This window comes from Neodiprion virginianus, chromosome 2 (genome assembly GCF_021901495.1).
Source record: "Neodiprion virginianus isolate iyNeoVirg1 chromosome 2, iyNeoVirg1.1, whole genome shotgun sequence".
NCBI lineage: Eukaryota > Metazoa > Arthropoda > Insecta > Hymenoptera > Diprionidae > Neodiprion > Neodiprion virginianus.
Window position 1 is genome coordinate 38231952 of NC_060878.1, and position 26413 is coordinate 38258364.

Genomic DNA, 26413 nt, shown 5'->3' on the forward strand with positions numbered 1-26413 from the left:
GTATCTCCATCTATTTTTTCTTCCATTCGTTTTGATCCGAAAAACTGCACCGTTATTCGGATTTTTTTTATCGAATCTCGAAACTTTATTCTAATACCTATAAAACAGGAAAGAAAGGGGGTTCCTATACTTTTAGTTTTTTTTTTTTCTTTTCCTTCTGTTTTTGCTTAATTTTTTTGCCAACTCATTTAATGCGTGATGCACTTTTGCACAATGCGAATGCTTCTTTTATCGCAAAAAAGTGTCAAGCATTCTATTTTCCGATTCAAAAAGGGACCGATATTTTTATAAATAAGCAGAGGTACGATTAGTCACGAAATCAGTGGCTGCATTTTTCTCTCGAGTGTTCTCTGTATTCTCTGTGTTGTTGTTGTTGTTGTTATATTTATTATTATTATTATTATGTTAATCACAAGTTTGTCAAGAGAGTCATGCCCCGGGAATTTTTAGTGTGCGAGGGGTTGATTGCGTGCTTCTTGTACACAGATCGAATATCTTGTATTATATATTAGGTATACGTATATATGCTTAAGCTAGTTTTCTGACGGGCCGCTAATGCTCTCAAGTATAATGGGTAGATATGCTACGAAGAAATGTGATTTTAGATAACCTCGAAAGGTATAATATGAATGCGTTACGTTTGACGATATTTTTCAGATAAATTCTCTTCTTCGCTCACTTTCTTTACGCACAGTATACAGCGTGCAACAATATCGTGCGAGGACAACCGTATTATAATTATATAAAAAAAAAAAAAAAACTTCGAAATTACATTACGTTCTTTTTGTTTTTTTTTTTGTTTTTGTCCGCATCGCGCGACTTTCTTCTTCCTCTGGTATAATAATCTTCATCGATTTTTACATCCATACATACGAGAATTGTTCCTACGTACATATGGGTGTATAATACATCAGTATAGGTATGTACTTTGCACTTTTTCAACTGACTGAACTACATATGCGTTCGGGTTTGAAATTAGTTACATATATAAATTGTCGTTCTTTTTATTTCCATTGTACCTGAAGTCGCTCGCGCATGTCTTGATCCTTTTTTCCAATTACACAAGAAAGCGCTGTTCCGTATCAGATAAATTGATTTATGTGTCTATTTATTTATTTATTTATCTTTATATATGTATACACTCACTCTACTTTCTTTCTTCATTAATTGGGTAAGTCTCTATTGACGAAGACATGTTTTACAATCAGTGTTAATTAAATACCTGTAAAAAATCTCGAAAGTTGAAAATAAATTGAAAAATCGTACATACACGCACGAGACGAGTGATCTGGCAACCGGTGTTTCAGAAATGTTTTCTAAACGAAAAACGGCGATAAAAGTTCTTACGGGTAATATTCTAGATAGGTTCAATGACAGAGTCCGTGTCGCGTATTTGAGACACGAAACCGTTCGACTTTTAAATAGAGCGTAAAGAGAGGGAGAAAATTGAACTTGTAAAGTAAGTAGTAAGGTATATATGTACCTTATACCTACCGCAATAAGGTTCGTTGAAACTTTGAAAGACAGGATATATAACGTCGAGATCGGCGGCTGGTCGGGTATTATAACTTTCAGAAGCCGGGTTAAATCCGTATCTCTTTCTCATCGTCACGCAGCATTTTCGACTTCCTGACCCGGCACTATCTTCCGCCTTTACGCGGCAGATCGTCGTGCTCGACGGATATTAAAAAAGAAATAAAGAAAGAAAGACACGAGAAATTAAAAAAGAAAACTCATCTCGCGGAAAGGTCTTCCAACTGTATCCACGATTTGCATATCGATTTAGATCTGGGTCAAAACGTTCGCTTATTATAATATGACCGCTCATTTGTACATCCTGGTATTATATACGAGGGTTACACCTTCGATATTCTCAACTCTGTATGATATCACACACGTTGGCCCGTCATTCGTGTGACTCCGCGTTAACGTTTGCACTCTCTGGATTTTTTTGCATGTGTGCCCGGTGCAGGAGATGCCTGTAAAATTGAGAGAAAGGTGTATAGAAACGAAAAAAATAGAAGAGAAGAAAGACGAGGAAAGACGAAATCGCGGTTACATATTGTTTGTGTGTGTGTGTATTAAAAATAATAAAAAACGACGATAATAACCTGCTCTGCAATTTTGATAGTTTCTTTCGTTATACTTTTGTAACGAATCGAATGTTTCCTTTTGCTTGAATAAATGATTGCCGGTCGTGCGATGGAGATCAGAGGAAAAAAATAAGAATGAGGAAAAAAGTTCTATACTTACGCCAAGTCAGGGCTGCCGGAATACGGCGTTGATTGCCAAATAGCGCTAAAATAAAGGAGACGCAGTGCGTTTATATATTATATACGTGTGGGTAAAAATCCTAGTGGGTCAATGAAAATTGTACAAATTGTTCTCAATTTCATTTTTAACGTCAGTGTGAAATTTGAAAACAATTGTCTTAACCGTATCGGAGTTATTTTACTTCTAATTTTTGCTGATCTTACATTGATTCTCGTATTTGAGTCATTTTTTTCAATTATTTCTTTCTTCTTTTCCTTTTTGATTTAAAAAAAATTGATGACCGTTGATGAGAAAAAAAAAATATCTTGCATGACGTATAAGTAAGGTGGGTTTAACACGTAGATGTAACATTGGCAGAGCCATTGATGTGCGAACATCAAACTACGAGTTATAGAATAATAACGTGTTCTTCACGGCTGATTAATTATATCTCGCTAAATTATAAATAAACTTATTATTTTCCCATCGACGATATTTCATAAATGTGGAGAGTAAAAAATTCGTGTGATGATTGTTGCATGACTCATGTTTGTGACATGCATTTTGAGTTATATCAAGTGGGAGGTGGTAGATTTTGAAATGAGGTTGAACTACCGTTATTTCCGTAAACACAAAAAAAAAAAAATAATAAAAATACCGGTACTCAGTAGTTTCAAATGAAATTCATTTTATTATACTTGTATTATAGGTATAATAATAAGGTAAAACTTTTATATTTTTATTTCCCGATAAATCAAGCTCGCTCCGCAGTAAAAGTAGCGAGCGAACGATATCGAATATTGGTTCTGTGCTGCCGATAACCGAGTTTTCAACCACCCTGAGAATCCCGAGAGTTCAGTCATCGGTTTATAGGGTAAATAAATTTCACCGTTCAGCCGGAGCCGCGATAGCGGTTTATTAGATAAAATCATTAATCAATCAGACCGCATCTTGCCAATATTTTCTTCAAAGTGTTATCACACAGCTAGCGCAGCTGGCTATATACACGTACACATATAACGTATTATACGGGCACCGCTGAGACTTTCAGTGATTTTTTAAAAATTTTACATTACTTGCACGGACGGTGCATTATACGGTTTATAAATCAGAAACATAGAGAAGAGATACCGCGGAATATTAAAAACGGGAAAGAATCGATTACCCAGCATAAACAATTATCAACATCTATCTATATTCCGTACTATACATTTATAGCTGATTCGCACAGTGTCCCGCCGTTTTTAGTGTACATTACGCACGTCCATACATATTATACCTACACGTACCACATAAGTTAGGAATGGAAGTAGACGACGCTTTTGGGCGATTTTAAAAGGCTGGCAGCAGCAGATTTTTTTCCCTGTCGCGCGTGTCCTATGCGCAAATAATTATTTTTAACGACGTCGTTGGTTATTTTTTTTCGGTACCTACCCGTATCGTATATTCTCTTTCTATTCATTTTTTACGATATATTTTTTATTTTTACTCTTTTATTTCGTCGAGTGTACATAAGACGTAAAATACAGCTATACACGTATACATCCACTGTAGCCGTCCTTGTTACACGCGAAGCATACGTCGTTATTTTACACACACACACATTATACATACATATGTAATGTAGAAGCTACGTACTCGCCGTCAAATTCAAAACACTATGATGTGTGTATAATACGCGCAGCTTGAAACTGTCGGGCTGGCGAGCCGTGCGTATTTGATGCAATCGACGAACGCCAATCAAATGTTTGACGAATTTTTATACATTATAGTAATAGGTATAGGTGCTCGTGCAGGCCCTCGAAAATGAAGCGTGACCCGGATGTAAACGGTGTTGATAGCCTTGGAATATCGTCGTGCGGATAACGAACGTGATTTATCGCTTTGAAAATATACTGTTTAATTATAATATGAATGAATCGTGCGTTGTCGGCATGCGTAAATTTTAAACGAAATTAGGCTATCGTTTTTAAGATACGCCTAACGTAACCGTGTAACGTTTCAGAGTTTAGATTTTTAAACACCGCCGGTTTCTCATCGGCGATTATTCATTTTCTGTGTAACAGCGCGCTTAGAAACTCAGTGTAAACACTTTCCATCGTTATTTTCGTCTATTTATAAACCTTTTCAAAATTTTCCTTTGTTAGATGACCATTGTAATCAATTTTGCAGCAAATAATTACTATTGTTAATATTTGAACGGTGAGAGCATAAGCAAATATTTCAAGCTTCGCAAGTTTTACTTTATACCGTAGCGTTGTAGAGAATTTTGAAATATGTACGTGCTCAGGTCTCTCGTCAAAGTTTCGCAGAGAAATTTATATATCTTATACTCGCTCAGTGAAACTCTTCGAGTAATGTTGGGGAAATTTTTGTAACGTATAGCCTTACAATGTCGAGGAATTTTCTTTTTAAGGCAAAGTATGTAAGATACATATATTCTAGTTACAAATACTTTCGCAGTTGAGCTATCTGTACGGAATTCGTTATCTGTATAAATATAATAATAATAATAATAATAATAATAATAATAATAATAATAATAATAATAATAATAATAATGATGATGATCCCAAAGAGTAAAATTGTCAGTAAAATTCTTGGGAACGAGTTTACACAGCTTGAAGACATCAAAATTATACTCCAATGAATTTCATCGCTGAATCGATGATTCACCCAAAGCAATATTATGCGTGCGTGTGTGTGTAATATCAAAAACGTCGTTCCCAAAATGTACGTCAAATTCGATTTTGCAATCGTAACCACCAATTATTTATAAAGTAAAGGGTGTTTGAAGTATCTTCTTTTGAAATTAGTATGCTATTATACATGTTAGACACGTGTTAATGGCACATCTATGAGAGATATAATAACTTTTACGGTAAAAGACGAACGTATATTAAAAAACGATACTCTTTCTATACTTTATAACAGAGAAATCGCGTAACTCGGGTTGCATACAGTGCATATATATATACATATATTTGTGTTTACTCGTGTGGTTTAGATAGTTTATACATATTATACACCTATGTTTGTCCTACACACATAAGTGTACTAGAGGATAAGTATCGAGTATATAAATATATGCGGTAGAGCAGGATAACGGCTTCCAAAACATCTCAGACATCCCCTTTATCATTTACGCGATACCTACCAAAAAATTTACTTATCATGTTATTGCAGTAGAGCAATTCCTGCACTCCTACGGGATTTAAACAGCTCCAAAATCGAGTCTGTTTCACGCGACTGCGGAAAATTCCGTGGGATTTTACATCACCGGATTGATATTGTTTATCAAATTTATTCAAGCACAATGTCTTTTGCTGCATTTTCATAATCACACTCGATACAAAACGATGATCTTTTCTTTTCTTGTACAAACCCATGAATTATATCAAGATCTATAACGCGGAATGTCGTTTGACAAAATTGAAATCTCTCTAGCAAGACGACGTCAATTAGTGAACCAAAGCTCGTAAGCTCAAAGCTCATGCACCACGTTACGCGACATTGGCGCCATGAACGATGGTGTTGCGGCGGTTCGATGATCCTCCCGCGATGCCGAGTACGTGAAATTCGTACCGCACCATTATGGTCTGTGCATCCATTGCGTGGCTAATGCTAATTGAGTCTATAAGCGGCATCTGAAGGAGTAGATGACACGATGTCTCGGCAATGTTAATTGCCGACCGTCCAGCTCGTCCCGACGTTGCATTTACTTTGTGTTCATCCGATAGAAATCCATCCATCCATCCATCCGTCCGTCCATCAAACCACTTTGCGTTTCTTCGTTAACTGTACAGCTACTCATTCGCTCGAATTTGTCTTGAATTTTTTTTGCACTGCAGTTTTAATCTCTTCCGTTTCTCTAATCTATCCATCGCGTGACTTTATCCTTCTTATTGGAGTTAGGAACTAGTCCAACCGTGCCAGTCGTTCCTATAACACAAAGTAAAACCGTGTTGATCGATTACTGCACATGCGGCGGTAGGTTAAGACGAGACGAACGCGAAACTCGCCTACCTGGGGAACATAAAATTAGCGAAGACATTTTTATCGCGTGGAATTCTACCAACGGATATTACGTCGGGTCGAATGCTTGCGTACATACACATACGTATACAAAATTTTTTGAACCATTGCCGTACTACGTAAGTAGCTTCAGAATTATCTTCATCGTTTAACGACGCGCGGAGAGAGCACTTGTCAACCCTGTTACAATTATGAAACTAAATTTTTCCTCACTCTTCTCATCTCTCGCCAATCGTACGGGGGGAGGGGGTTAAAAAACATAAGTCTAACGTCTCACGTTCTTACCGACTATCCATCCACCCACGCCTCTCGTGATCAACTCGAGGACTCGACTTAGGCCTCGAGTAACGCACGTGTGCGAAAACCAGCCCGAAGACAACTTTCGTTAAACGAAGATAAAAACTCGACTTTCTATTTTTTTTTCCTCTCATTATCTCTACCACTCTCTGAGTTATTCTGTCCTGAAAGGCGAACGGACCAGCCTTCACTTTGATCACACTGACCTCTGCTAGGCTGGGTTAAGTTGAGCCTTATAGACTCGCGGTTTGAGGTCACCGTTCACAACCACGGGATCTTTTGTTGATCGTATGCATTCTGTACGGAACCGTGACTTTCTCTGTAACCAGTTTCAATCCCTCGGAATATACCAGCGCGATTTTTACTTGCACGCGTCACGTTTTGTTTTTCTACGACTTGTGCGTTGGTATCACGTTCGTTGCTTCTCCATTCTGACAAGCGGAACAGTGCAACGGGTCTTTGCGATAATTTCGCCATGATTACAACGGTCTATTTCTCGCACCGTCTCCACGTTACAATTATGACCGTGAGACTTTTTCGATTATGTAAAAATTGCTAAGAACTCGAATTTCAATGTACATTGTACGTACGCAACTCGCTTCGAACGAACGTAAGGATTAATTGGCCATTCGGATAATGCGTTCGAGATTAAAGAAGTCAATTTTCATCGCGTATAAAGAAGTTATACCACGTGTAAGATAATTTTACGCTGCTTTAATGAACGCTTGAAATAATTTCTGGTACCTGTAAAAACTGTAAATAACCTGTCGTTGGTTAGTCTTCCTAAGGACCGAATCTTACCGTACCTGTAATACGACGTCGTTGAGTGATAAGGGTGTGGAAAGAAACTGCGCAAGTTCGGGCACGATGCAGTGCATCGTTCATTTACGAGGTCGAAGTTAATGGTAACGTTACTTTAAGGGGTTATACCAAGTCGCAGGAGGCCGAAAAAAGCAATTTTACAAGGATTTTTCATCAAGAGATGAATCAGTTTGTTAATATAAAAACTTACATACAGATTAGGGTAACATTGAACATCGTTCCGATGTTTGTTATCTGTAAAAATAATGATTTTTAAAGGCGTTTTGCGGTGAGCGAGATATCTCTGGACCGGATCGTCTGAAATGAAAAAAAGACAGAAAAGATTTAGTTAATACAAGGTATTATCCGGTGTTTAATCGAAGGAATAAGCAAAATATTAATTTTCAACAAAACGACGGCTTCTCGAAAACAATAAAAATTTTCGCCTCAATTTGTTTGTAAAATGGAAAATATTTATTGACGAGAAAAAACTTTCGATCAGTTTGCGACTAAAATTCAGCTAGTAAATCATAACAGAGGAATGTTTCTTTATTATATTTTTTTATTATTATTGATACATATTTTTAAAATCCAACTCAGTGAAAGTAGTTCTAAAATCTTACAACGATTTATTCCAGGCTGTTTCGTTGCGTTAACGTTACCAACTTCAGCCTTGTGCTCTTTTTCTCTTTTTCTCTTTTTCTCTTTTTACTCGTTTCAATCAAACCTCGAGGCATTGTTACAAGTAAGTCTGCAGTACGGAGGGTGTCTTGTTATAAGTATGAAATACAGAAAAGTACTGCAGTATTTCAGCTACGTGTGAGACGGATTGCGACTTGACGCCGTGCCAGGTTCGCCCCCCTTTTTCTAACAACGGGGACATAATACGTCGGTACTGCGAACACCTCGTCCTAGAATTAGGCCGTAATATATCAAACCTTGTATGCCTATATGTACACTGCAGGGGTTATTTCTAGGTCAAGTTTGAACCCAACCCTCGGCGTAGTTTCAATCAATTCCAGAATCGGTGCAGGATGTACGACCTATAAAGCACGTATCCCGTGCGTCATTATCGATCCTTTGAACATGTCCGTACACATACATTCGTTAGTCCTAGAATTGTTTTGTTATTGGTAGATTTTTTTTTTTTTTTTTTTAATTTCTTTCCTTACTTTGTTTCGCGCACATAACAACAATTCGTGTGTTATCATCGTACGTTATTATTTTACACCGTCGACGCTGGGTTCAATTCAAATATTAATTATTTCTGTGGACGTACATCGATATAATTTGTGGCATAACAATGGCCGTAATTTAGTGACGCGAATGCATGAATATAATAGTTTTTTGTGTGTGTGTGTGTGTGCGTGTGTATATATGTGTATATATATATATATATACACCTATATTTATATAAATATACCTATAAATATAGCAGTGCGGCTTAGTTTTTAGGTCAAGAAGTCAACCGCTGTAATATGAGCGATGAAAAGAAGCGGTCACACATTTATATTAAAGCTTTGGCCGGTCGTGGTATTGAATATATATATATGGTATGTAAGTATAGTATGTATATTCGTGCAGAATCACGCGAACCGCCAATTATTTATATACGTATATGTCACGGTGCTAATTCAGGTGCAGGTGGTATTTAACCCTTTGAGTCACACATTATTGTGCCGAGTCAACTTTTATAACGAGATAGTATTTTGTGCTTTTTGGGCTCGCTAATTACGAATCCGAAATTAGATTTAAAAAAATTCGAGATAACGGATCCAGTATGGCGGACGAAAAGTTGAATTTAATCAAATTTGTTTAAAAAAAAAAACACTATTCAGGGGTTTTTGGGGTCGCTGATTGGATTCGCCACACTGAATTTTCACAATCCGATTTCAAAATCGTAATTGGTGACCCCAAAAACTCGTGGACACAGTTTTTTCTCCGGATTCTATCGAATTTGAACTTTTCGTCCGCCATACTGGATCCGTCGTCTTGAATTTTTTAAATCCGATTTCAGGCTCGTAATCAACGACCCCAAAAACTTATGATTTATGTAAAACGTGTAGAGTAGGTAACTTTCTCGGAAATGCATTATTCCTTCAATTTTCAGAATTATTGTCAATCAATTTGTTTCTGACAATGATAATTTACATTATATCGCAATAGTTGCTCCGGAGTATTGAAAACCCATTAATATACTATCAGAAATAGCAAAAAACAACAAAGAAATATGTTAAAAAGTTCTCTAAATATACAAAAAATGAATATGAAATGAAGAAAATCAGGTTTGGGGAAGTGAATATGAGCACATGGCTTTGCCGCTGCACGCATGCGCATAGCAATGCGTACATGTGTGCATGTATCATGTTTACCGAGGCGACATCCTGTCACCTGCATCGGCTTTTGAGTTCCCAAGTGCGCGATTCACCCGGCTTCTCTTTCCGCACGAGAAGTCTGCATCTTCACTTTGGTGGTCGCAACGCTTCTTTACCCCGTTTTCGGAAACTTCGCATTCAACGCGTCTGTGATGCTCGAAACTTTTGTACACTTCGCACACTTATAATCGTATTATCTTGTACTCTGCACATGTTGCATGAAAATATTCAACCCCCAAGACTCCGGACAAATAGATCACAGCTTTGTCCTCCACTTCAATCCAGTCGTCAAGTTTAACGTTTCTTCTTCCATTTTTCTCTTCCGTTTACAACTTACAATTATCAGTCTCGGTACTTGTACTTCGAGAGGGATTTAGACTGGAACGATCTCGGGATTTGCTATTGTATAATCCTCATGATGTATGTAACAGCGCATATTATTTACGCTGCACGATAGTTGCGATCAAGACAGCGGCTTTGGCTGGTAGCGGATGCGGTTTAGGTACATACAGTGTCGGTATCATATTCACCGCCGTATCTATCTTAAGTAGCTCGCAATCGGCTCAAAAACCGGACGTCAACTTTACACACACCATCGGACAGTTGTTACTAAGACAACAGGTGTTGTCATGGGCTCCGTGCGATACACGGTATGCTGTACATTGTGAGTTATATGCACGCACACAAGTTACGGAGAATTGTAAATATCTGATATTTTTCCTTACGTTATCAACGTCTCTCCCTGTGTTATATATTATATGTATATCACGACATACGCGTTATAATATGTATGTACATCGCAAACGCGATAATTTTACACCACGGTAAGGTACGTACGAGATGATAAAGATGTACGTCCGTAGCTTCGTTGGTGAAACGTAAGTATACAAAACATCCGTTTTTTGTATGCTGAACGATAATGCGGGCTACTCCCGGAAATTGTTTATCCTCGGGGGTAATTCAACTTATTTTAGGTACAAGCGCGATAAATACGCCCGCGTTTATGCAATTCTGTGGTAAATTGTCGACGAAAAGTAACGTACGTCGATCGGTATCGATGTAATCTCAAATTGCCTAAATGCTGGCGGACTGTACAACATTTTTACAAAATTTGCATCGTTGTTACAGACACGAACCCCATCGATAATATATTATGTATGTAGAGTGACGACGGTGACGATCATTAATTGGTTCCCAGTGGCTCGCTGTTCTTTTGGAATCAAAACTTGAAATAAGGTTTCTTTCTATGAAAATTTTCACGCGTCTATGATCAACGTGTCGTTTGTTTCTCCGCGAGTCACTTGCTTCGCTACTAATAACTATAGTCATTGGCACATAAAATTTGCTCAGAAAGGAAACTCGTTCCTGTTTTGATTCCAATAAAAATAGCGAGCCACTGAGAACCATTAATAAACATCGCGAAGTGATAATCATGATAATGACTTGAACTTTCGGCTAACTTGTTTTCGATAAAAAGTAAAATTCGAGTTCGATACGTGATCGAGGTTGGGAGTAATTTTCACATAACTCGCGTAGAATCGAACTCGAATTTTGTTTCGGACCGTAAACAAGTTGGCTGAAAGGTCAAGTCGTTATCATGAATATTACGTATCTACGTACATACGTGCCGATAATACTGGACGAATTTGTCTACATTAAATTTTTCATCGTTGAATATGCGTAACTAATTCTATAATGTCCTCTGAGACGTTTTCGCACAATGTATCGCATACATGATACGCCTGACGTATTATAACTTATCCCGAATCGCGAATTTCGCACACGCGTGTCGTTGCATGCACGCGTGTAATAATTGGCGACTGCGTTTCACACGTGTCGAGAGAGTTTCCAGGAGAGGAATGCAACGTGCCTGCAGTTTGATGCCCTCCGCTTCTCGTCGCTGTTGGCATGTCGTCGTACATATCAATGATTAACTTATTGTCCGTGATTCGTATAATATTATACGGTTATCAGCTTGTGCCGCTTCTGCGGTCGGTACGAGATCTTTGTGTGCAATTATACACGTTATGTTCACCGATGCTTCTGCGACAGTAGAAAAAATTTGCTGCAGCGGTGCATCGCGGAATATCTTTTCAAAGGCGATTTTCACGCTATCGATTTTTTGCTTCGTACGTATTCGATATATATAATGTACATGCGCGTATCGAGATGTTCGTTATTTCTTTGCGAAACCAGTTGCGCAAATTATCTGCGTATTCGTTCGAGTCTGCGGCAAAAATCCGTTTTTTTTTCCACGCTATTACGTACAGGATTTCTTACGCACTGTGCATCGATAATCTGCATATCGACTTATACATAAATAGGATTTACAAAACTCTGCTTTGTTAACAATTTATTCACCATTCAAAGTTTGTATATTTGATTGTTTGATAATATAAACGTGGAATTGTACGAGGAAAATTACACAGCAAATAGTTTCTATACAATTTGTCAGTTTAAAATAACGATGATAGCTTTGACGGACCATGTTCGTAAATAATAATTAAATCATAGTAAAGAAAAGTTATCGGGACGGTTTGACACGGTACGAAATTAAATAGTTGAAAACGCTTTTGTACGATATAGAAAAGGATAAATCGAACGGCTACTGCTGTAATTCCCGTGACACAGAATATAGGTACATAAAATTAGACCACCGATAGATCTGTGCGAAAGTTGTTGGAACGAGTCCGCGTTACAGATTGAAATACCTTTATAGCTTAATGCGATTCAATTAACCAGACGGAGTCCGGTTTTGTTGCCGGCAACCTTGATTGTCGCGAACAACGGGAGATAAACAAAATTCAAAATAAGAATATATCCGAAAGGTGCGATGTGTGTTATACTATTGTGCGAAGCTGGGAAGGATCTCCAGTTTCCCGACGCTCATTATTGTGCGGTATGACAAATATCAAAGGTGTGTGTTACTTTGGCAAGTTTGAAATTGAGGAGCGTTCCGAGATTTTTTTTGCATGAATTTCGTACGATTTATGTTACACGTGAAACTGAATATACACACACATATATATATATATACACACAACGTACGCGAATTTATTTCGCGCTTTTATTTTAATTCCGCGAATCGAAATGCTGTTGCATGTTTTTTGGCAATGTCAATATATATTTATACACATATATTAGGGTGTTTTTTGTTTGTTTGTAACTTCTTTTTTTTTTTTCCTCTTCTTACGTATCCTTCGAAAAATTAGTTTTTAGCCTGATACGAAGCTTCGCGAAAGCGAAACTCTGTAGCAAAATTTTAAAACGTAACCCATCCGGTTTGTATTTTTCAAACACTCTAACCGAAATATCTCGGAAATTATTATATTATTCCAAATATAGCTTTTCAACTTGTATAGTTTTCCAAGATATTTGGGTTAGATTACTTGAAGAATTCAAAACCGTACGAGTTACTCTCTAGAATTTTGCCACCGAGTTCCGGTTTCACGTGGCTGCGTTTGCGGCTAAAAACAAACTTTTCTAAGGGTACGTAAGGAGGGGAAAAAAAAGAAGATAATTAAAAAAGAACCACCCTAACATATGCGTATGCTTTTTCTTATGCGCATAATTGAAGCAGTGAAGACGGTGTCAAATGTATCTATCTACACAGGTATTTACGCTTATAACGTGGCTGGACGGGATTGAAAAAACCTTGGAGTTACTTAGGCACCATGTACTAAATTGGTTGTAAAAACCGTAAACAAGTTGGGTGTCGGCATACCTACTTCATCGTGTAGAGTTGTTTCGGGCAGGCGAGTTCCACGGCTCGACGAGTGTTTATACCGTGTCTAGTGTGTGTATATATATATATATAGTATGGTATAGATATAACTATGTATGTACCGTACACGTGTGGTATGGAGAAAAGCATGTACGGATGTACGTATACCTATACATACGTATGCAGGTATTATACAGAAGGTGGCGGTCCGCTATCAAACATCCCTGATAAAAGGCAAGTCTACCAGTTATTGACACGCTTAGACCCAATTATTTAACCTTTTATTTTGCAAAATTATAAATTGACGGCAGGAGTTGAGAATTTCACGATTACTAAATCCAATTGCTAGAGGGCTTAGACGCTACAAGAATTTTTTATTTTGTTTTTTTTTTTTTGGTATTTTTATAAGGAACGGACGCAAATTAATCTCAGGAAATAAGTTCAATAATTTCTTGATCAACGATAATCCTGATGCGTGGGTAAAAATTTTTATTCAACGTAGGTAGAGAGTGATTAGTTTCGTTTCAGCCATTTTTGTTTTGCGATTAGAAGGTTGTCGAAGAATTTTATCACGGGTTGCATTGAATATACATGTAAAAAACAACTCAACCGCAGGTGAAAACATTTCGGTAATATAACCTACACGTACATACATCTATTGCATGCGTAAGGAACAAAAAAAGAAAATTGCCACGTTATTGCGAGTTTTTGAAAACTATCGCACGAAATGTCCCGCGGTTATTAAAAATTTTAATCCCTTTTCTTCAATTTCATTTTTGTTTTTTGTTCTCATTTGTTTATTTACTCACCACCGGCGATTTTATTTATTTTTAAGTATCGTGTAGAGTGTACAAAAAAATCATCTTTCACGGAGTATTAGAATTTTTTGACTGGGGGTTGGATTTTTACTGCTCCCGAAAATCCAAAAATTCAATTTTAGATTAAATAACCCTGATCGATTGGATTGTAACAATTTTTCAATGTATCCTTTGTCGGAAAACAATAATTTCGAGACCAAGATGGAAGTGGGTAAGCTTTTGGTTTAGAATTTGAAGGCGTAAAAAGTGATCGAAAAGTGAGAACAAAACGATTAAAATATATATTTGTATTTTTTAAATTCATTTTATTAATACAATTTTTCTAAATTTTTAGTCGCTTCGCCTGTAGCTTCCGAACCAAAAGCCCGCCCACTCCCATCCGCCGTTCTAAAAGTTTTCGCATCTTAAAAAAGGATTCATAGCCAATCGACCGGGGTTAACCACTCGAATATTGGATTTTCGTATTTTTGCTAGCGGTAAAAATCAATCCCGCGATCCAAAAAATCTAAAACTCGGTAAAAGATGATTTTCTTTTTCGTACCCCGTACATAAAAAATCGCCGATGGTTAGGTTCGGACGTGGGTCGGTTCGGGGCGGAATGCCTCATACACACACACGCACATCGTCACACGCGCGTATGCGAAGAGAGGAGGGGCATCGATAGCTCTAACCCTTAAAGGTAAATACAACGAGGTCTACATGGAAAAATGTGTTCGCAAGAGTTAGAACGCCGTGCGTCCATCGCGTGGTGGGAGAAGTGAGAGAGGCTGGCACATCGACGGAGCGGTTTCTCTCCCCCCCCCCCTCTCTCTCTCCCTCTCTCTCTCGCTCCCGCGCGCGGTGCCCGAGGAAAGACATTTTACCGTCGCGTCGTCGCGCCGCACACACATCCCTGAATACATGCACGGATACCTGTAGCAGCGGCTGCGGCTGCGGCAGCGGCAGCGGCAGAAGCTCGGCTTTCGAGTGCCTAGCGAGAGTCTGTCGCAGGCCGAGGTAGCGAGCGGTCGGCATTATCGTCTCGCGGGCAGCTCTCTTACGTACGGTTGCGCAAGAAATTACAATTTTTAACAATCGCGATGGGTTAAATCGCGCGTTGTGATTTTAAACGTCGAAGCCCCACCTTTGACACCAGGCCACGCTACGACGTGGACGCGAAGAACTTTGCTTACCTTTTTTCATCACGTTTTTCTTACTGTCGTACGTGAAGTTTTTCTCCCTCCCTCTCCTCCTCCTCCTCCTCATCCTCCTCCCTTCCCCCACCCTTTCCAACCATCACTCAAATCCACCCCCGACGCAAACTTTCCGCGCTCGTCGTAGCGAAATGTGCACGCGATTAGTCAAATTTATTACGATTATTGTTTACGGTGTGTGATTGATATATCGTGAGAATTATTACTGCTTTAGATGTATCAGAGAACACTCGTCGTACCCGGTTGTACTAAATATTAGTCTTCTTTTTATAATACAATTTTCATCGCTGCAAAGTTGTGCGGTTGTTTATAGCAGTTTTGTTTTAGTTGTAATCGTAATATTGTGCGGATATATATTGTGAAGTTTTACTATTCCGTTTGTACGTAGTTGCGTACGTATACGTGTACCACACACTTTTTCCTATATCGTTCTTCTTTTTTGCCGCGTATTCAAGTTCCAATCTTTGAGCGACGTGAATTGCGATATTGTCGAGTGAGGGTAACCTTCGATACCTTTAATATTGTGCGGGAGTTTTCGCGTCGACGGAAATATACAGGATTTGGTATCGGGAAGCTTCCGGTAATTTATATCGAGGAACCAAAGTACAGTTATGTGCTGCACGTTGTGAACGAAGAAACCCGGCGATTGTGATTCAAGGATCGTGAAGGATTTCGCAAACGGAGTAACATTGCGGACGAATAGGTTGAGTCAGTTTCGCTCCGACACGCGTTCGAGACTTTGAGGAGAGACTGAAAGACAAGTTTTTAATCCTGTTGTCAAAGTGTTGTGTTGAATTTTTGTCTCGGAATGCGTAAGAAGTATAGAACAAAAAAAATCGTAAAAAATCGACAAGAACTAGATCAAAATTCGATTCCGAGGAATGAAAAGGGGAGAGGGAAAATCATATCGTGTTCCGTGAGATAGGGAGGACATTAAAAAGGGAGAAAACCAGCTGTTTGTTTTATCGCACAATGAAAATCGAGGATCGGGATATCGTCCAGGAAATGAAAATCTGCCAGCAGCAGTCGACCTTTTCTTGATTCAACGGAGGATTTTATAATGTGAAAACAAAAAAAAAAAAAAATAATAATTGCCAACATTGCGGCAAGAATCGGCGTATAATTATACAATTTCGAAATTGTATAAATCTTATACCCTGGAGCAAACGGGATATAAACGAAGGAAGGGCGGAGAACGAGGAACGAGCAAATACTGGAAAAATTATACCTCCAGCGGTAATAATATAATTGTACTTAAACGTAGCGAATCGATCGTTGAAAGAAATCTGTCGTTTATAACTCGGTTCGATTAATATGAAGATCTCATCGATTTCATTTTCTTTAATAATTACGATGCTTGAATAGCGAGTAAAAGCCGTGCGAACGAAGATGATTATACCTGTATCGAAATACGAAAATGTGATATATATATATATATATATAGATTGAGGAGAAAAATTTAAACCATACTATACGTTTATAAATATACGCACGAAGACGAGTGAACAAGAAAGAAAAACGAAACTGCGAAACAAGTACCTTAAAACTACCAAAATTAAATATATATAAATATATATATATTTTATTGTATATGTAAACGAATAGAAGGATATAATACGAAAATATAATATCTGCGACATTTGTTTACACATGTATACACACCTATGTGTGTATAATAATAACATACATGCGTATGCAAGACTCTGTGTCGACTTTGAAAATTAATCAAGTGTGTAAACTTAATTTAAACGAGAGTTAAAAATTTACAGACTTATAGATCGAGCGGTGCGAAGAAACTGAAGAAAAAAAAAACAACAAGCAAACAAGAATAACGAAAATCCACGTTTGTGATTCGAAGCCCGGCGCCGACTGAATAAGTTGCGTCGTCCAACAGCAACAAGTTATTCATACGCACATTCATCGACTCTTTGCCGTGGCTTGCGTGTGTATAAATATACGTATAAGAGATAATTAGCGACATTGTGGATTGTGCGTATATCGAAGGCGCAAAACACCGCACGTGACTTGTCACAGTTCCGCTGTAGGTACAGCCTTAGTGATCGTGGCACGGCCTATTTTTCAATCCGGATATATATGTGTAAATAATTGAATATATTAACACGAAGGAAAGGAAAAAAAAAGCAAGAAAGAAAGAAAGAAAGAAAGAAAGGAAGAAATTGCGTCAGATTGTGGTTTCGTGTTATTATTGTATACAATTGTGCGAATCTATGATGACGATGATACATTTTGTTGTTGTTGTTGATTCGGAGTTGCGAGATGGATGGATAGATAGATAAGCGGCTCGAAAGTCGTACGATACGTATAATTGATACGTTATATGTGTGATATTACATCGAGACCGAGGGGAGAGTGAGAGAGAGAGAAGCTGTTAATTGAAATTCTTAAACGACTACAAGCCAGCTCTAGTATACGTTGCCTAGATGATGTTTTTATAGTTGGTAGTTGAACGCGCGTCGCAGAGTTTTACAAGCCTTTACTCACGAAACGTCGCTTCTCCCGCGATCACTGTTTGAGATACACTGACTTGTCGTATAAAACTTGCGAGTTTTATTAATAATTATTACACATTACAATCGTGCAGAGTGCTGCTGCGAACGTGAGTTTTTCAAGAGTGAGAAACAAAGGTAAATATATAAACACGCACATTTATGGTGTCTATGATACGCGCTGTATAATAATAATAATTGATTGAGAAGACGCGCTGGACGCGTTCGGTAGTGTAAATAATAGTTTGTTCAATTGCATTACGTAATACATTATACAACCGAAGTCGAACTCTTCGATTCTATTCATCGTATAGGTAAAGTAAGCAATAAACGTGTGTGTAGAAGAGTCGTTGGTGGAGAAAAAAGAAACGTAAAGAACGGACAAAACCAGTGATAAACAACTTAAATTGTAATAAAAGTGTCGTACGTTTCGTAAAGGAGTGAAAAGATAAACTAAAACGTAGATAAATATTTATCGTACGATCGACGTCGGCAAGTGTTTCTTACGTACGGTAACCGTTGATCTCAAGGCTCGGGAAAAGGTAATTTTGAATGACCTTTCTACTCTGCGGTTTCGTCTTCAACTCCTCATCTTCTTCGTCTTCTTCGTCGTCTTTGCGGGCGAGGAAAGATAGGGAAAAAAATCAAATGCCAGTCGCGTCGGAAGACGACTGGGTTTTGCACCCTCCTAAGATCAGCAGCTCCATCACAACGGTCAAGGGTGGAACCATACAGAGCACAACCACCGCCTGGATGTCGCCTTACGCCGCCTGCAGGAACAACGATTCGCACAACGACAACGACAAACCTACGGGCAACAACAACAACGGCGTTATGATTCTTGAGGGATGCAGACCGCCGGCAGCAACAACCGCGAGACGATTTCTCAAGTGGTTCAGTCGCCTCGGACAACCGCCCAACGGTAAATCAGGTACAAATCGCCTTACGCCCGCCTGCCTGCGATATATCTAATCTCTTTTTACTTTGGAAATTTACAAAGTATCGACTCGACCGATTCGTTCCAAATAAATTAATAAATAGGTAAATATCTGCTTGGAAAGTCGCGCGTTATTGTGCCGAGACAACTTTTACAGCAACACAGCATTCTGCGATTGAGAATCCGAAGTCAAGTTTCAAAAATTAAAGGTGACGGATACAATACGGTGGGCAATATTTTGAAATTTGATCGAATGCGGTCGAAATGCTAATTTATCATTTATCTAAAGCATGTGTATGCGTAGTGAGGTGGCTCTCTCGGAAATTAATTATTCCTTCGATTCTTACGATTTTTTTCAATCAGTTTGTTTCTAACAATAATAATTTACATTTTATCGGAATAATTACTCTCGAGTATTGAAAATCTATTGGTGTACTGTGAGAAATAGCAAAAAACGGCTAAACTCTCTCGAAGTGCCTGTGAAGTTTACCGTTTTAAAATACACACGTCTTAACTACAGTTTTTAGTGTATATATTTCGTCGCAGGACTAATTTTTTGCGAAAAAGTCTCTTGCTCGGAGAAATCGGTGAGAATTATGTTACCGAAAGTTGAGCAAAAATGTGTATATTCTAAACGGGAAACTCTGCTTTTGAGGAGATTTTTGTTTATTTATTGTCAAGACTCGGAGAAATTTTGAAAAAGTTCAAAACAACGACGTGAACCTAAAAATGCACAAGGGATGTTTTATCGCGAAGCGAGAATATTTGACGGTATACATTTTCAATGTAATTCCTTACTTCCTTCCCCGTCCTCCTCCTCACCTTGTCTTATAAGTTGCGTAAGAGTTGATCCGTTTTGTTTATACAATATCTGGTTAACTTTATTTTTCATTTCGCTCTGCATTTTTCCTCTCCTTCTCCCCCAGATCTTGTAGAAACAAACTTTTACATACCTTAGATTTACAAAGCTGAAGTAAGTCACGTTAATGTATCGAAACGTTGAAGAGAAAAAAAAATCACCATTTCGCACTTTTAGATTACCCGAACAAGTTGAATTTAGACTATCTGAGTTTGTTGCTGCCGTATTTACAGTTTACTAAAATTCAAGTAATCCTAAAGCTAACAAAATGACGAATTTTTCCACTTTTCACCCTGATTTAGATTTTTCGTTGGCAATCGTTCTTTTGACAATTTTACTTGACCAAGTTGCGTGATATCTTCTTGCGCCGCGTACGGACATCGCAACTTTAAATAATCATCGTTACGTTCTCAATATTTGCAAATCTGATTAATTCTTTGATCGATGAGACTTTGAAGAATCTGCAGTGAAGTTTATTACACACCCGCATACGACTCGTTGTCGGCTTTCGTTTCTGTCTTCTTTTCCGTTTCGTTCAAAGTACTATTTTTTATTTTCCTTGCACAGCAATTATTACTGCGCGTCGCCAACAATTCATACATACTCAATATCTAAACTCTACACAACTTTACATCGTATATCTATGCAGGTACAGTATAAATAGGCGCGGAGCTCTCTCGTAAATATACACACACACATAAAAAAAAAAAATTAAAATTAAAAAATTAAAAAATTAACGGGTGTGCGCAGTAATTACCGAAGAAAGTATACAACGAGTGAACGATAGCCGGTGTATTAATATAACCAAGGTCGATCGACCGACCGAACGAAGCGACGTATCATTCGTTAGTTTGTTCTTCGGTGGGGCCGAAGATTATTCATCGCGAAAATACGCTTCGCGATTCGTACGTACCTACGTTGCTGCTTCTGCGGGAATCACGTGAGTCTTGACGTGTGGTCAGGTGTTACAACGTCCCTCGCGACAGCGATATTGTTGTTAATATTATTATTACAAGTACATGCAACATTTTTTGTTTTTATTTTTTTTATTTATTTTTTTTTTGTGCTCTTGTTTATATTTTATATCTCGCAATAACTTCTGGGTACGTATTTGGTATTTTATACCCGATTTATTCTATTACAACTGTGCGTTATAAATATATTCATTGATTTAATCTACGATTAAAGCTGTATAGTTATTGTTTATTTTTTATTTATTTATTTATTTAATTTTCTTACGCGAAATTTATCATCGTAAGTGTGCACGTTGTTGATATTTGAAAAGAACGAATAATAAAGAAAGAGAAAAAGTAGGACGTGAATTTACTTTCCGTGTAATAATATCGTTGTGAGAAAATTAATTCACTATCGTAAGGGACAATGTTTGAGAATCGGTTTGGTCAAATCTGGAGACGATATCAAATTCTTCTACACATATATCTGACTCTCTGTCAATCAAACTTACTATACATGTATTACATGAGATAGCTTATCCCGGTGATGTTGAAGTAGCAACTCAGATAGCCCGGTTCTTTACAAATGCCGGATGGTAATTTTATTCTTTCAGTGAATCGTTTTTTTTTTTTTTTCTAAATTTTTTCTCCTTCGTTCGATCGAACCGTTTAACGTAATTCTCACACGGAGACACGTTTCCGGGTAACGTTTTCTTTTTTGTCTTGTTCCTTAATGTGTTGTCTACAAATTTTTAATAAATTTCTATCTCAATAGTTTGTGTATCCAATTACGCACAATAAGAAAAATTATTTTCAGGAAATTTCTTCTTTTTTTTTTTTTTTCTTCGCGGTAATGTATAACGCAAGAGAAAAAACTCTTTACCGCATCGTTTGGTTCCTTCGTCGACCGTTTAATCGTGCATTATTAGCGATAAACGCGATATTTTTTGCGAGGTTGAAGTTAGTAACGTTTATCGTAACGAAATATCGTGGGGGGGGGGGCATGACTATATTCTTAATTTTACAACGATATTTAAAGAACCAAGATTGCAAAAAATATGAATACGTTCTGTATCGTTGTACCGGTTACTACCGAATTTCATGCAATTGCAACGTCGCGAAATAACGATTTTTCCTCAGCACGAATCGTTTATTACGATAATAACGTCGTCAACTTCCAATATTATAATATACTTTCCGTCGGCCGCTTAAGAGACGTTCAAACGGCTGACGAGGAAGAAAAGAACAAACGGCGGAGAAACAAGGAGGGAAGAGAAGACTGAGAAACCGTAAGAGTGGACCACCCACTCGCCTGACAACGAGAGAGTCTCGGCCAAGTGTTTTCCAACGTTTCGCCATTTCTTCTCCCTCACTCTCGGCCACGATACGAAACCGGGAACGAACCTATTCGGGAAAAGGGCTCTTCTCGTCGTATCGCGGAAATCCGAATCCGTCGCTCCTGCGGGATCAGCTGTTCGTTGTTCCAGGGTTCTCGGAAACGCTTACCTGGCGCCTTCTTTTATCGCAGACCCTCGGCTTCCCTCTTCTTTACACTTCGCCTCCCGGTCCCGGTCCTTTAAACTTTCCCCTCCCCCCTCTCCCTTACCCCGTCTCTCTTTTTCTCGCATGCCCCGACGTTATTGCGACGTTTCCGAAAACCGGGAAACTTTTTCCGTATCTACGGAAAATTTTGTCGAGAAGAAGCTGGAACGCTCGTGATTTACGAGGCTGATGTTTGTAAGGTTAGCTTGAGGAAATTTCGGGGAAAAAAGTAAAAAATTATTATTACGCTGTTTTAGAATGAATTTCAAGGAGTTGGATTTTTTTAAATAAGAGGATGTCTTGTTATCTTGATTTACTAAATTTTTTATATTCGTAGAGGAGCGAAGCAACGATTATTCCTAAACATGAATCGTTACGGTTGTTTGCTGTTGACTTCATTCTCGTGAACGGTTTCGTGATCATCGGTGATTTTTCGTGGCGGTTACTTTGAATAGAATTATCGATAAAGAATTGTAAATATACAGATACTCCGGTATGCGAGTGAATGGTGATGATGGATGAATTCACGAGGTTGAAGTTAACGCATCGAAACGTTGTAAAAAAAAAATTACTAATTTCCACTTTTAGAATACCTGAAGAAGTTGAATTTACAAAATCTGAGTTTTTTTTGTTTACACTGTATCAACGGTTTTTGCTAAATTTCAGATAATCTTACCTAAAGTTCGGTAAATAACGACTTTTTTTCTCAAAAAATGCATCGTTAGAATAACGGTGCAAACTTTGAAAGTATCCGAACGTGAGACGTCGACGATCCGAGGACTGCGAAATACTTTCGAACCGCGTTTGAGAAGTAAGGAAAATTGCTTGTAATCTGGCACGTTACATGGGCGTATTTAACATTTGTGTGCTCGCACCAAGACTCCGTTATCTTGTTGCACGTGGTGCACCAGCCAGGATTGTAGTATCTGCCATATATCGTTACACTACCACGACCAGTTTCTTATCTCTTAGCATCCTCCGCTCGACCCACAATAATGCCTGGTATAGGTGTAGAAGTTATCTAGAAGCTGCAGAGATTACCGCAGGAAGCTCTCTTCCATTTCTCGACTCTTTTTACGTTTTACAATTCTCGCTCTTCTTCTCTCTCTCTTTCTTTTAGTTCTGTTCTGTTATGTACTATAACAAACTATTCTATTCTCTCTTTATCCTTTCCTCTTAGTTCTTAAGTCCGGACTATTCGCTTTTTATTTAAAAGAATTAAAAAGGATTTCGCGATTTTCCACGATGGCATCCCCTAAAAAGTTTGTTTTTGGTTGAAAGAAAGGTTCCGGCGAAAGACGAGCATTATAGGTTACGTGAAAGATCACGCTCAGTTGATTTTTCACTTTTGTACATTTTTTTTTTTTAATTTGTACAGAATCGTGAATCAAAGTTTCTGTTTTACTGCTTACATCAATCATATTATCAATTTTCATCGCTAAGAAGACCCAAACTTGTTGTATCAAGTCTCCAGTTAATGTTTGAGAATTGTATCTGACGATCTTTTCATTATTGATTCAATCTCATGAAATAGTTATAATTTAATGTGAACTTTCAATTTAGGAGAAAAAGATTCCCGGTTGATGTATCGTTAGGTTATGAATCGTGATCTTCGGGTTCGGTATAAATCTCAGGAATGAAATAATTATTGAACTGCTACAACGTGTTGCTTCAGAAATTAAAAAAAAAATGTTGACAAGAAAACGTGAAAAATTCAACGAGCGTGGTTTTCCACGTAACATAGAACGCTCGTCTTTCAACAGAATCTTTCTTTTGACCTGTAGAAACTTTTTAGTGGATGCCACGGCGGAAAATCGTTATCATTTTCTTCCGAACCACCCTAACACACATATGTCGATATATTTTTCATCAATAAATCGAAAGTACTCTCGATATTATTTCATCGAATCACCCGCTTAGGTAATCGCCGATCGGCGTCGTCTAGTTTCGATTCAAGCCGGTGTAATCTCGGCTGCATTCGGGATAACAGCACCACCACACGCGTCTCGTAAATACGAGCAAGTAGGTTGGCAGACAAGCAGGCGGATTTATATAGGTCGAGGGGTCGGGTCGACGCCATTTTTGGCTTTTAAACTACTTTTAGACCGCTCTTAATCTTTCCTCGGCATGGGCGTACGTACTTACTTACATTCATACCCGCCATGCAGGCTTGATGGTCCTCCGGTTTTTACGAACGGCTCTCTGCGCAATGCAGAAACGCTACCGCGCTCGCTTTTACAATCGTAATCGCATCTCGATTTGTTATTATACATATAATAAACGTTTTCATGTTTCTTTTTCTCGTTATACCTAAACAGGTATTAATATCACCACAAATTTCTGCTTTTCCTTATTGCACATTTTCCTTCCTGTGTCCGGGCAGGTCACAAAGAAAATTTACAAATAAACGTGCGATATTCGTCTACAATAATAATAACAATAACAATAATAATATCGCAATAATTGATGATCGAATTTTTTTAATTCCTTGCAGGTATAATCAGTCTTGCATTTCTTTTTTTTTTTTTTTTTTTCTGTATTGCGACTGTTTTTATTTTTTCTCTCTTCCCTCTGTACGATATATGAGTTGATCATTCGATCGTAATACGTAATTGATAAATATTGATATCAGTCGATAATTATTACAGTAACGAGTTCATATGAAAGTATGAGAAAAGAGTCTTGTGGTTAAAACCAATTATCAACGAAACATACGTGTAACAGTATAATATATTTTCATTAAAAAGAAAAATCATACGTATACGGTAAATCATGCGGGGCAATCGTAACCGCGAAATAGCGGTTTTGACATTTTTACGGCCTCTCTTTGTTTCAAACATCATCCCATCGCCACGCACTAAACTTCGAGCCGACGGCGCATGGCGCCTGTTTTAACATTATACATATATTTGGTATACATGGTACAAGAAAGAAGAGAGAAAAGTAAAAACAAAATGCAAGATCGCGGCGAACAGTTCGCGCGTATTTGCGCCCGTGTGTGTTTGTGTGTGTTTGACTTGGCGCACAGTGCACAAGTAGGTCAGTCTAGTGACGAAACGTGAATTAGGCATTTGATTTCGTTCGTTCGTTGATTCGTTGGTTTGGTTCGCTGTTTTCCTTAGCGACAACTCCGCTTGTGTCGAAACTGTTTACAATGTACACACACACGCACACGTTATATACCAACGCATTTAAAATACGCACGAACCTACACGTGCATGCAACAATTTTCTCAATAGGTAAATACCGTTGAAAATGAATAATGAGGATCGTTTCAACCTTCCTTGTTATACAGTATAGTTACGCGTGCAGACAGTGAGCTGCACTTTTTTTTTATTCACAGCGTTTCACTCGTATCTATGTATGATACGTATAATGTAATAGGATATGTGGACAGAATGTATGATCATAGTGGACGATGTTCTGAAATTTCTGAAAACTTTTGCTCGTTTCATTCCAATTTTCATTTTTATTTTTTCATTCTGAGAAAAAGAAAAATATTCTGACGAGATTGAAATTTTTCCTCCGAGTGCAGATTATTCGCGTAAATTTTTTATCAAAAAAATTAATAAATAACGAGGACGTTAAAAGATTCACGTTTTTTAATGAACGAGATGTTTTTTTTTTTTTCCTACATCCTCTCATCCGGCGGAGAAAATAATTTGACGAATATAATATATATATATATATATATGTAAGAACTTGAGTGAAAAAATCGAGTCTCGTACGTATTAGGAAAGATTTTTATGATAGAAAGTGTGATGAAGTTTTGTTGCATCGATTTTTAGCAGGGCGACGACAGACCGAGAAAACCGAGAATAGTCGAGGAATTTCGTCTATCGGGAAAAGAGTCGGGGAATTTTATTTGAGGAAAAATTGTCGGCGCCATGTTTTATTTCTTTGCGATATCCTGCATGCAAAATATACAACGCATATATTACACGCAACACACCCGCACCACGTGGAATCACATACGCCTGTCCGTGTCTCTCCCTGTCGTATCGTTATTTATGTATAACAGTACATAACCCGATGTATTATGTGAACTCGCTTACCTGGAATCTGGGACAATGTACCTTTAGATACACGTGTTGCACGTACGTACATATTAACATACGT

General features: G+C 38.0%; 1 protein-coding gene across 3 annotated transcripts in view; it reads left to right on the forward strand.

Annotated features, from left to right (window-relative positions):
* The window catches only part of LOC124298105 (serine/threonine-protein kinase tricornered), a 117012-nt gene that overhangs the window by 6029 nt on the left and 84570 nt on the right, over positions 1–26413 (forward strand). The window contains exon 1 of one of the 3 annotated variants that reach the window (XM_046749710.1): positions 15292–18934. The exons of 1 other annotated variant lie outside the window; for it this stretch is intronic. In XM_046749710.1, the coding sequence (XP_046605666.1) occupies positions 18556–18934 (379 nt within the window). In that variant the 5' untranslated portion in view covers positions 15292–18555. Of the gene's footprint in view, positions 1–15291; positions 18935–26413 lie in introns of those variants that run through there. One more of the 3 variants, XM_046749712.1, reaches the window with a different exon arrangement.